The sequence below is a fragment of the Gopherus evgoodei genome, chromosome 3 (genome assembly GCF_007399415.2).
Source record: "Gopherus evgoodei ecotype Sinaloan lineage chromosome 3, rGopEvg1_v1.p, whole genome shotgun sequence".
Taxonomy (NCBI): domain Eukaryota; kingdom Metazoa; phylum Chordata; order Testudines; family Testudinidae; genus Gopherus; species Gopherus evgoodei.
The window spans coordinates 154,020,285-154,033,655 of record NC_044324.1 but is presented as its reverse complement, the minus strand read 5'-3'; the positions used below and the strand labels follow the sequence as shown (position 1 = coordinate 154,033,655).

General features: G+C 41.4%; 1 protein-coding gene across 1 annotated transcript in view; it reads left to right on the top strand.

The window, feature by feature from the left end:
* Window positions 1-13,371, top strand: part of LOC115648838 (kinesin-like protein KIF28P) — a 53,740-nt gene that overhangs the window by 5,618 nt on the left and 34,751 nt on the right. Inside the window, exons 3-8 of the mRNA XM_030557043.1 lie at window positions 1,125-1,325; window positions 3,112-3,147; window positions 7,658-7,882; window positions 10,405-10,559; window positions 11,303-11,414; window positions 12,328-12,395. Of these exons, the coding sequence (XP_030412903.1) occupies window positions 1,125-1,325; window positions 3,112-3,147; window positions 7,658-7,882; window positions 10,405-10,559; window positions 11,303-11,414; window positions 12,328-12,395 (797 nt within the window). The remainder of the gene's footprint in view (window positions 1-1,124; window positions 1,326-3,111; window positions 3,148-7,657; window positions 7,883-10,404; window positions 10,560-11,302; window positions 11,415-12,327; window positions 12,396-13,371) is intronic.

Here is a 13,371-nt window from a genome sequence, read left to right as displayed (position 1 = left end):
AAAATAGTAATTACTAACCTCTGTACTAACTAAATAGTAATGCTTTCATGTGTGGGCATGTCAGAGTGGATTGATTTAAATTTAAGTGACTCAATAAGCAAAAGACATGATTTTTTAAATCATGATTTTAATAATTTTGTTTTGTATTTGTGCTCTTAAGTTATTTTCCTAAAGAAAGGAAACCACTGGTAGATAACCATTCAAACATGTTGATTTGCAATTAAATATAGCCTTTTTACAAAATCTAGTGCTTCTTTTTGCTAACCAGGTGTATGCACTATATAAACATTTATTTTAAGTAATTATTTAGCTTAATTTACAATTATTCAGGTACTTAGTTTTTACATTTTTTGTCATGTTATAAAATAGTGAATGATGTGTTTGTTTAACTTTTTTACTTGTAATTTGTGTCGAGGTCTTTGGATGGATATTTTTCAAATACAGCGGGCCTTAACTAGTAAACTAAAATAACTTAGATGTGCTGTATACATAAGGAAAAAAAACTTGAGAAAATTTATCAAAATATGACTTACATTAATAACTGATTTATTAAACAGAGGAGATATTATCTGTAGGTTAGTGAATCGAATTGATTGTTTCTGGTCACCTTGTCCTTCAAGATTTTAGAACTAGTAGAGCTCATCCTCAGACATAGTTTTTATTCATAGATTGGAAGAGGGAAAACAAGATTTTCTGCTTTTTTTTGTCTCATTGGTTTCTTCATTTGAATGAACTAATCATTGAACTGAACTAGTTGAATAAACTGAAATGAAGAAAATATTCTCTCTGCACCTGTAGAAGAGGCTACTGCTGTGAAAAGCTGGTTTAGCACTTCAACAAATAATGGTTCCAGATCAACTAGTTCAATTGTTTGATTTTCTTTAAAACTTGGCTGCAGACATATAGTGCTTAATATTACTGTTTAATTTAAATTCTTTTAAAAGATTATAGTAAATTTAGGCCTTATGAGTAGTCATCATTTCAAATTTAATTTTAATTACTTTTTTTTAAATTAAACCTGTATTTAAAAAAAAAATTGGAGGGCTGGGGGTTGTTTAATCTTTTTTTATCCCATTCTGATGCATATGTATACGTTCTCTATTAGTAAAAATGTCTCCTTTTAGGGAGAGGTCTTTCGTGACCTTGGTCAAGGAGTTCTGGACAATGCCTGGCAAGGTTATAATGCTACTCTCCTAGCGTATGGCCAAACCGGCTCAGGGAAGAGCTATTCTATGATTGGATATGGTGCAAACAGAGGCATAATTCCAGTTGTGTGTGAAGAGCTCTTCAAACCAATTCAGAACCAGAAGAACAAGCAATATCAGGTATGGTCTACACTGTTTTTGTTTTCAAGATCCCTCTGTATATGCTCTCAAGTTCAAATTTGGAAAACTGCCATTGCCGTTTTAAAATTAGCTTCAGCGATAATCAAACATAATGTATAATAACAAGTGAGAAGTGTTGAATGAGGGGCTGATCTAATACAGGAGAACTTGAACCTATCCCTGTCCCAGTAATAGCTAATTTAATCTTGGCATGAACAGTTTTGTTTTGTTTTCACTGGATATGAGTTTTTAACTGGGTAACCAAGGCACTTCTGAAAACTCTACCCACTGTCAAGTCACAACCTATCTTTTCCACACAGAAGACTAGAAATTTGAACAGTTACCTACATTTCGAACCTCTACTTACCTACTCCTTTATCTTAGCTATGCCTCTCGAAAAGTCTAACAAACAGGCATCAACAGACTTTCCAACCCTCACTACTGAAGGAAAGAAATAACTTTTCAGTTCAGTCATGTCAATTGTTTTATGTTTTGTCAAACTTCTTGTATTCAATAGGAATTAATGGCCCTAGCATTGCAGCACAGGTTTTGCGAATAAGTTCTTCCAGGTCGTCTGTGTCCAACCACAAAAATAGCTTCTATCTTTTCCTTCTGCTCTGGTGTTCCTGATAATTTCTACATATAACAGAGTAGAAGAGCTTCATAGACTGTGGTGTAACCGTGAGCATTAGCCTTCACTAGTTACCATGAATAAATAATAGGAAACTGATAGCTCCTTCTAGCTACATTTGAATCTCAGGTGCAAAACACTTACACCAGCTGCTATTCCTCTCAGTGCCTTGATAGCTCAACCTCTCCTCATCCATTTTCACATGGTTTGAATCTAAGGTGGTACTAGTAGAGATCTGGCTCTGCACGTGAGCACAGGAATTGCATAGCAGCATTACCAGGGGGAATCTTCTTTCATTTCCCCACCTCTTTAGATGCTGGATGTGGGTTTTCCACAGTCTGACCTGATGGCAGCAGCAAACTTGGGAACTCATCCCTTACCACCACATTCACCATAATGAAGTGGAAATGCAAAGCCTATTTGGGACTACGCTAACATTATGAAACTTTTTTCTTCATTATTGAAAAAACAAAAATAACTTCATAAAAATTAAGTGCGAAAAACCTTTATGCACCATTAAGTCTGCAGGTTAAAATCTCAAAACTCAGGAAGTGCAATAGTTAAAGTTCCAACAGCAATGCTTACTTGGTCAGGCTATGCATAATCTGTGTTTTTTCCATTTCTGGTTTCTGAATGAATGTGGCTGGAATATATTGCTGTTTATTTAATAAAATGTATACCATACATCATACAAGTTTGCCACATTGCCAAATTAATGTCTGAATCTTTAATGTTTCCACTTGCTGAATTTTTCTCATAACCATAACGTTGCAAGAATGAAATTTTGTAACTCTTAATAGCTAGTGTAGTTTGATGAAAAATGATTTATTAAAGTCCAACATTTCCATCTTAAAATGGATAAGCTGACATGGAGTTTTCCTAAGACAAGCTGAGGAGACAAAGGAGGGAGGTTGGGGATTCATAGAAATGAGAGTTATGTTAGAGCTGTGTGGATCTGGAAAACAGTCTCAAAAACCAACTATATGCATGGCTTATGCGTTGCCACAAGATATACCAACAGTCAGTTTAGTTTGAGACAAATGGCGTTTTTGTCCAGACAATCTGTGTTCCTTTTACTTGGAGATAACTGTATATCAAAAATATGCTTTTTTTCAAGAGAACTTTTTATCTTCAAGCTGCTTCTTGTCTTTGCAGGTTACTTTCAGTATGCTGGAAATTTATAATGAGCAGGTAATGGTGTTGGTATATCATGTTAATTCTGAATTTTAATCTTCTTCCATTTGTTTATTTACTAACTTGTTTTTAAGTTCTCAGGCCTGGTCTACACTATACAGTTAGGTCAATGTAAGGCAACTTATGTCGGTCTAATTATGTCAGCGTACACACTAAAGCCTTGTCCCACCAATGTAAGTGCCCTACCACACTGATATAACTCCATCTCCACGAGAGACGTAGCACAAACGGTGGTGGTGTTAAGGCGGGTAGAGTGCCCTACACTCCTGAAGCCCTAGCATATAGTCTCTGTTTTTAGCAGTCAAGTGTCCTGCTCCCGGAACCTTTCCCCACTGAAGTGAAAAGCACTCACAGTCGGGAGGCAGTAGGAAAAGCTTCCAGCAGCTCCCCACTGCCAAAGCCTTTCGCTGCGACATGTAGCTGTGCGACATGGTGAAAGGTGGGCTGTGTCCAGACTTGGCACCACAGTGTGTAGCTACATGTGTAGCACCTGTATATTACATGCCACTGTAAGTTTAGACATAGCCTAGCAGTTACTCTACAACTAAGAACCCTCCATGGGAGGAAAATGGTGTGTTGCCAACACCACTGCTAGCTCTTCCTCTTCCTTCTCTTGAGGGAGCCCCCACCAGACAGACATCTGGACTGGAGGCCTCCACCAAGGCCCTGGTCTTGACTTGCTGGGAATGCAGCCTGCATGTCCCTGCCAATGAAGCAGGCAGGGGGAACTACCTGGTGTGAGAGGTGTCTGTTGGTGGAGTTCCTCATAATGCATGTAATGCATGCAGGAGGACAGGACTTATCTGCGTAGCTTCCAGGGACATGATTACTTTATTGCCAGGATGCTTGTAGGAACATCAGGGATGCAGGATGCTGGCCAACTACAGAGGCCCCAGAGAAGGAAGGAGAACCAGCTGCTTTGTTGGGAGGAGACTGGCTGCTGGTTTCCTGTCCATTGAGATCAAGAACTGCTGTCTGTACTGGCATAGGAGGAGAGGATTAGACCCCAGTGGCTGAGAGAGAGAAACCACAAGCCCCAAAGCTGAGAGGCTTGCAGCCACTGCATCCAAGAGGAGGAGAAAAGGGACATGATCAGGGACTCCTTTCTGAAGGGGATGAAGGCATCCATCTGGTCACCAGACCTAACATCCTGAGAGGTATGGTACCTGACTGCAGTCCACATCCAAGATGTTATGGAAAGGTTGCCAAGGCTTATCTGTCCCTCTGACCACTACCCCATGCTGCTTATCCATGTGAGCACTAATGATAGTGCCAGGTATGACCTTGAGCAAATCAGCAGTGACTGCAGGGCTCCCGAAGTGAGGGTGAAGGAGTTGGGGTGCAGGTGGTGGTTTTATCCATCCTTCTAGTTGAGGGCAAGGGCCCAGGCAGGGACATGCACATCCTGGAGATGGATGCATAGCTGTTGAATTGGTGTCAATGGGCGGACTTCGGTTTCTTCGATGATGAAATGCTGTACCAGGAAGGAGGACTGCTGGGAGGAAATAGGGTCCATCTGACCAAGAAGTGGAAGAGCATCTCTGCGCACGAACTTGATAATTGAGTGAGGAGGCCCATGTTCAAATGGGGCAGATGACAAAAGCCCACAGGTAAGAATTAAAAAGACTAGCTTCAAAAGGACGTGGCAAATTAAGAGGGTCGTAGGAAAACCAAGAGGGTTATCAGTGAGGGAATCTGCTCAGCATCTTAGATGTCTTTGCACAAATGCCAGGCGTATAGGGAATAGGAAGCACTGGAAGTATTATTGCATGTGCTAAATTATGACTTAACTAGCAGCTCAGAGACTTGGAATAAATCTGATGACTGGAATACTGGCATAGAGGGTTGGAGGATCTCTTGTACGGGAAGGATAGGCAAGGAAGAAAGAGATGAGATATTAAATTATGCATCAAGAACAGAGGTGGACAAACTACAGCCAGCCCGCAGAACTGTCCTACCCAGCCCCTGAGCTCCTGGCCCGGGATGCTAGCTCCTGGCCCCTGCTCCGCTGTCTCCTCTCTCCCTCAGCTCGCTCGCTCCACTGCTGGTGCAAAGCTCTGGGCAGTGGGGCTGTGATCTCCTGGGGCAGCGCAGCTGCAGAACCCATCCTGACCTGGTCTCTGTGCTGCGTGGCGGCGGCAGCAGCGTGGCCTGGCTCCAGCCAGGCTGTAGCACTGCCAGCCACCAGTGCTTCAGGCAGCGTGGTTAAGGGGGCACGGAGCGGGGGGCTTGGATAGAGGGCAGGGAAGTTCAGAGTGGTGGTCGGGGCGGGGGTGTGGATAGAGGTCGGGGGGGCAGGGTTGGATGGGGCGGCAGGGGGCAGTCAGGGGACGGGGAGAAGGGGTGGTTAGATGGGGCAGGGGTTCCGGGGGGGCCATCAGGAATGAAAGGAGGGGTTGGATGGGGCAGTGGGGGGCAGTCAGGGGACGGGGAGAAGGTGTGGTTAGATGGGGCAGGGGTTCTGGGGGGGGGCCGTCAGGAATGAAAGGAGGGGTTGGATGGGGCGGCGGGGCGGCAGTCAGGGACGGGGGTCTGGGAGCGGTCAGGGGACAGGGAACGGGGGTGTGTGGATGGGGCAGGGGTCCTGGGGGGTGGGGGGTTGTCAGGGAACCGGGGGATTGGATGGGGCAGGAATCCTGGGGGAGGGAGGCCGGGCCACGACCCCCTCCCCTAATCGGCTCTCCATACAATTTCCGAAACCCAATGTGGCCCTCAGGCCAAAAAGTTTGCCCACCCCTGATCAAGAACATATACACTTGTTCTGAGGTCCAGAAGAAAGTGAGGGGCAGACCAGTTGAAAGTATCTGGGTAATGATAAAAAGGGGGAAAATTGGGGTGACTGAATAATGGTCTACTGTAGACCACCAAATCAAGAAAAGGAAGTGGATGAGGCATTTCTAGAACGAATAACAAATGTCCAAAACACAAGACTTGTAAGTAATGGGGGACTGTAACTCCCCAGACATCTGTTGGAAAAGTAACATGACAAAACATCCAGTAAGTTTTTGAAATGGGTTAGTGACAAATTATAGTTCCAAAGGTTGGTGGAAGTAACCTGGGGCAGTCATTTCAGACTTGATTCTGACTGACAGGAAGGAATTGGTTGTGAATGATTATTTCCTGATTCTAAGGAAAGGAAAGAAGGATAGCAGCAGAATAAAGACAATGGACATCAGAAAAGCAGACAACAAACTCAGAGAACTGTTAGGTAAAGTCCCATGGGAAGAAAATCTAAGGGATAAAGAAGTAGATCCCTACCATGAAATCGCTCCTGTTTTTTCCCCGTTCTATCTTCACTGAGAGATTTTCAACTGGTCTGCCTCTCATCTCTCTGTACATTGCAACACCTCCTTTTTTTTTTCCCTGCCTGCCCTTCCTGAACAATCTGTACTTCTCCACACTAATAACAATCTCCAGTCAGTAGATTTATCCCATCAAGCCGGTGTACTAAGACTTCCAGTTCATTCCCTATACGCCTTGAATTTGTGTATAGATGTTTAACATGTTAAGCAGATTCACTCATTTTATTTGCTCTTGTTGCTTCTGTGACCCTATTGTAGTTTTCCATTTACCCCCCAACTTCTGCCCCTCTGTAAGGGCCACCTTTTTATAATTACCTGTAGTCTTCTGTCACCTCCCTCTTATTTCATATGGAATCTTTCATAAAAGGTTGTTTTTTGAGACCATAAAACATTTTGAGAGACACAAGACAGCAGAGATAGTATCTGCTGTATATCATGGAAAACATTACTAGAAATATGGAGTGTGATTTAAAATGTTAAAGTATTTGATCACATGACAATAATAGAGACAGAGAGATGTTAAGAGACCTGGATAATGGAGAAAAGGTTTTGATCTTTCTAATTCATATTTTAAGCACCAGATTGTTAGATTGTGGTGATGACGCCTAAATCCGGACTAAAATATTCTTAATTTCCTACTGCATATGACAAGGGTTAGTGCCTCCAGAATATGATAGGTCACTAATATAGAAGTCTAACGGTAAGAGGGGTTGAGGTTAAACTCTTATTTCCTTTATTTGGTTTTGGCGTTGTCAAATGTCGTATCTCATTCATGCATTGTGACTTGGTGTTGTCTGTTTTATCCTGAATTTTGCAAATGAGTTATTCCTATTGATGCTATTTAGAAAAATCCATGGGCTTGATTCTGCTAGTACTCTGTGCACGGAACGAGTGCTTAGAGGATTGCCACTTCATATTAATGTGCAGCGAGTAACAATTCCATACATGTTAAAATGACAGTTATTCAAAGTAACAAGCATTTCTACCAACTAGATGTGGTTTTATGATGTGCCAGATGGTAATAAACTACCATAAACAGTGTTTGTGTAGTTAATTGCTTTACTGCTGGCTTCTTACAAAATCATGCTATCATTTCTTGACTTAAAAAGATTTTTTCCCTTCTCTTTGTTTTCACAAAATGTTCTTTTCAATCATTACGTAGCTGTATCCAGTGACACATTTTGATTGTAAATACCTCTCCATAGGTAATAGATTTACTATCTGAAACCAAGAAACCTGGTGGACTCAAGGTTAGAGAAGACCAGCAACAAGGCTTTTATGTGGATGGTTTGAAACGGGTGGCTTGTGACAGCTATGCACAAATTGAGAGGTTAATGGAACAAGGAACTAAAATAAGAACCACAGCTTCAACCAGCATGAATGCTACAAGCAGTCGATCTCACATGGTCATTACCATCCAATTCAAACAGGTTCAGTATGAGGAAACCCTATTTTCCACTATTCAGCATATTTGTTAAAATTCTTATTTAACTAATTCTGCAAGAAAGGTAAATTCACAAGGTAAATTCTCCTAAGTTCGTTGCAGACACAAATTCAAAGCCCCTTCATTTTCCTTATATGCATTGACCACATTTCCTAGTATGTTACAGAAGGTGATTTTTTAATTGAATCTTAAAGGAATGGCTCTCAATCTTTCCAGACGACTGTACCCCTTTCAGGAGTCTGATTTGTCTTGCATACCTCCAACTTTCATCTCACGTAAAAACTACTTGCTTACAGAATCAGACATAAAAATACAAAAGTGTCACAGTACACTGTTGCTGAAAAATGGCTTACTTTCTCATTTTACTATAAAATTCTAAAATAAATCTATTAGAATATATATATACTGTACTTACATTTCAGCTTTTATATGGCTCTAGGTACTATACAAATCATTGTATAAATTTTAATTTGTACTGACTTTGCTAGTGCTTTTTATGTAGCCTGTTGTAAAACTGAGCAAATATCTAGGTAGGTTGATGTACACCCTAGAAGGCCTCTGCATACCCTGGAGTACATGTGTCCCTGGTTGAGAACCACTGGCTTAAAGTATTTGAGGGTTCACTTACATTAAATAATAGCAGAGAGAACACACTTACAAAGTTTGTGGACGATACCAAGCTGGGAGGGGTTGCAAGTGCTTTGGAGGATAGGATTAAAATTCAAAATGATCTGGACAAACTGGAGAAATGGTCGGAAGTAAACAGGATGAAATTCAATAAGGACAAATGCAAAGTAATCCACTTAGGAAGGAACAATCAGTTACACACATACAAAGTGGGAAATGACTGCCTAGGAAGGAGTACAGTGGAAAGGGATGTGGGAGTCATAGTGGATCACAAGATAAATGAGTCAACAGTGTAATGCTGTTGCAAAAAAAGCAAATATCATTCTGGGATGTATTAGCAGGAGTGTTGCAAGAGATGAGAAGTCATTCTTCCGCTCTACTCGGCACTGATCAAGCTTCAACTGGAGTATTGTGTCCAGTTCTGGCAAACATTTCAGGAAGGATGTGGACAAATTGGAGCGAGTCCAGAGAAGAGCGACAAAAATGATTAAAGGTCTAGAAAACATGACCTATGAGGGAAGATTGAAAAAAATTGCATTTGTTTAGTCCGGAAAAGAAGAGACTGAGGGGGACATAAGTTTTCAAGTACGTTAAAGGTTGTTACAAGGAGGGAGGAGAAAAATTGTTTTTCTTAACCTCTGAGGTTAGGACACGAAGCAATGGAAGCAAGGGAGGTGTAGGTTGGACATTAGGAAAAACTTCCTAACTGTCCAGGTGATTAAGCACAGGAATTAATTGCCTAGGGAGGTTGTGGAATCTCCATCATTGGAGTTTAAGAACAAGTTAGACAAACACCTGTCAGGAATGGTCTAGATCAGTGATTCTCAAACTTTTGTACTGGTGACTCCTTTCACATAGCAAGCCTCTGAGTGTGACCTTCCTTATAAATTAAAAACATCTTTTTATATATTTAACACCATTGTAAATGGTGGAAGCAAAGTGCGGTTTGGGGTGGAGGCTGACAGCTCACGACTCCCCATGTAATAACCTCATGGCCCACCTGAGGGGTCCCGACCCCCAGTTTGAGAACCCTTGGTCAAGATAATACTTAGTCCTGCCGTGAGTGCAGGGACTGGACTAGATGACCTCTCAAGGTGTCTTCCAGTCCTATCATTCTGTGATTTGGAAATAATTTGTGATTGCTGTGGTCATCCATACACAGAGCTGTATGTGATAACAGGCCTGCCACTATAAAGCTGGTTGCAGGGAGTTTCTCCTTACATGAAGTCAGATGCAGATGGAGGTATGGGAGTACAGGCATCAGATTGCAAAAGTGGTGCTGCTGTCACAAATGGCTTATTGCAAGGATAAGCTCCACTGGTGCCCGCCATGGCATTCTTTGTCCACACATGCCCTGATGAAACTACATCTGTGTCTGGCTGTCAGTTGCTGGAATTGCAACCAATGCAGACAAGGCCAAGATTATTGCAACCTCCTTTAGGCATCCGTTGTTCCAGTGTGTCTTCGTATGGTATTTGTGTTACTGGGCAAGTCTTGCTTTGACCTATCTTTTAGCAAGTACTATTTCAAAGGCTCCTTTGAACTTTTATATACTCGCCTTCTCTGTATACTGTGGTTTGCTCCCCTGTTGATGCTGGTCTATTGATATGGATGTAACTCTTTGTATCCCAGCTGAATTTACCTTCCTACCCCCGCCCCTTCTTAAGTCTGTCTTGCTTAATTTTTACACAAAAATTCATTCTCTTTCAGCCATAACGTTACTTTCCATATTCAATAATTCTCTGCTTCTTAATGCCAATACATATTACAATATATTTACTCAGACTATCCACAGAGCTTTTAGGTTGCTGTACCTTGCTGTGATTTTTAAGGATATGGCTTAATACCTTATTTTCCTTTCATTGTTGGAATTTCTTTCAGATTTTTCTAGATGAAGATATCACCAAGCAGTCTGTTATAAATCTGGTGGACTTGGCAGGAAGTGAAAGGCAAAAGTCTTCAGGCTCTGAAGGGGACAGACTGAGAGAAGGGACACGTGTAAATCTGAGTTTAACCACCTTAGGAAATGTCATCAGGTACAACAGGGACCTTTCTGCAAGTGGCACAAAAAGTGTGTGTGTGTGTGTGTGTGTGTGTGTGTGTGTGTGTGTGTGTGTGTGTGTGTGTGTGTGTGTGTGTGTGTGTGTAAAAGGTAGGAATGGCAGTCTTCCCTCAGTTCAGATCTTCTACCTAGTAAGCTTAACATAATTCTTTGCACTTCTACAGTGCATACCATAGAGCAATCTGAAAACACTTTATAAACATTAATAAATTAAGCTTCACAACATCCCTCAGAGGTAAGTAATTTTATCTCCATTTTAAAGTGGAGAAACTGAAGCATAGAATATTAATTGACTTGCCCATGTTTTTAGCGTCTGGATCAGATCTGGGAAGAGAAATCATGATGTGCTGCCTCACTTTATTGTTAGTCAGAATTTTTTAAAGCAACTACTAATTTTGCGTGTCTCAATTTTCAGGCACACAACTTGAGACACCTTTAAAATGCCCTGATTTTCTGAGGGTGGTTGCTTAACACTTTTTAAATAAATCAAGTTCTTTTAACTCAAATTGAGGCATCCAAAGTTATTTATTTTGAAAATCTTGACCATTATTTTTATAGATCAGCTAATGTATGATCTATAATTATGGTACCACGAGCTAATATAATGAAGCATCTATACAGGTACAGTTAGTGAAATTATTTCTCCTTGTATTTTAGCTAGATTTATAGTCAAGAGTATTGTTTAACCCTTTACTCACTCAATCATTTTTCCCTTAGTGCTCTGGCTGAGGTGGCCATGGGGAAGAAAGTGTTACATATCCCATACAGAGACTCGGTTCTAACAAAACTCCTGCAGTCGGCTCTCGGGGGGAACAGCAGGACTATCATGGTAAGGTTGACTGACTTGTTCAGTAATTGGGTTCTGATATTTTATTTTAATAGGAGCCCTTTTCTTATTCAGTGTTTGAGTCATTTAAATATGCACCTGCGTCCTGCACATTCCTACCTTTGCACTCACTAAGGGTGTGTGCACACAAATCAAGGTTTCCTAGCACATTGGAATTTGCATGAGTACACAGAAGTGCATGCACATTTTTGTATATGGCCTTTTGAAACTGGTCTCTACTATTTTCTTTGGAGCCCACTGTTCATCCATGCCATGGGCCAGATTTTGCCGTCCTAAATAAAGCAGAACTCCCCTTGATTCTGTCATTGCATCCAACTATCTATTTCTACAGTGCCGTTAAGTGAGGGAGCAAGGATATGAATCGGAAGGGGCTGGCGTGCATGCATGAAAATGCTGGCTTCTAAATTTTCATAACTTTTTAAATTGAGCCAGTTTTCTTCAGACTTGAGTCTTTTGTTCCTCGGTGGAGTGTGAAACAAACCAAAGGCCATATTCTCCACATCTTGATCATACGAGTAGTTCCGTTGAAGTCATGGAACTATTTGCTTGAGTAAGGGCTACCAATGTAAATAAGAGTATTCAGGATCTAGGCCCACATGGCTAATTTTGTACAAACTAGGTTAATCTGTTTAAAATGTCTCTCCTCATTTTCCTTGCACTGTCTCCCAAAATGGTGATGGTTCATCATCATCATCATCATAATTTCTGTATTACAAAAAGTGACTTGCCGTTTTAGTGACACTAAGGACTCTCTTTATATTTAAGGGGCTTACCAATGGATTTCTCCTTTGTAAACCTTCTCTGAACTGTAATATCTTTGGTGATTATAAAACCAATAAACAGAACTCAAATAGGGAATCTAAATTGTATTAACACTTTTTGTATATACTCACAGATTGCAGCTGTAAGTCCAGCTGACATCTGCTATGAAGAGACTTTGTCAACATTACGATATGCTGAGAGGTATAGTTTTGTGGTTTTTCAGATACTGTAAAATTGTTTGCATTTCTGCTGTGAGTCCAAGATGCAGCCAAACACCCAGGCAAAATAACAGGAGACACCAGTAATAAATGACAAACCCACTTCAGTGTAAATAAAGATGTTTGAAACTTGAATAAACAAAAGCAGTAGGTTGAAGTAGTAAATTAATTGCGTACCCGTAGACATTAAGGGTGAGGTTTCTGATCACTAAATTGTGTGGAGGGTGGTGGTTATATATTGTCCTGGGAACCTTGGGCCTCCAACACATGTCTGTCTCTCTCCACTCCAGCTTACTTTTCTATCTTTCTCACCCTTCTCATCATCTTCTAACCCCAATTATGACTCTCTGAAGTGGTTTCCTTTCTCTCCCAAGACATCCTCACTCGCTCTGTGCCTTTCCTCAGTATCCAGTCTTTCAGCATAGCTCTGCTCAGGACTTTGTACCAGGAAGTCCCAATTTTTCAGTCTCTGCTGCAGCATGCACATGTTGCCTCCCCCTGATGTTTCCTGGGCTGAGAATTGGGCTAGGCGCCAGCAATGGGGCACATGTGCAACTGCTTGAGAGGATGGTGAGAGCACGTTCCTGCAAACCCAGCTTCTTACTATCATATTCATGTCTTGATGCAGTCTTACTTCCTGGTCTGACTTGATGCCTGGTTTATGCGAGTGCACCACTGCAGCAAGACCCTACTAAAAGAGCCAACTGGGGAAGAAGGGGATGGTTACTGCACTGGCAGAGAAAACACAGGGCTGGGACTCCTGTTTCCAGTGCAGGGGAAGATACATGCCTGCAGCGCCTGAGATGTGATGGTGTTTTTATTTGTAAAGTTCCAAAACTCCACTTAATATTTCAAAAAAAACATTTTTGCCTAGGAAAGCTCTTCTCTGCCAGCCAAAGTTCTGTGCTGAGGTTGACTGCATCATGATGTAATAGCTGACTGGCCTTTTTTTTTTTTTT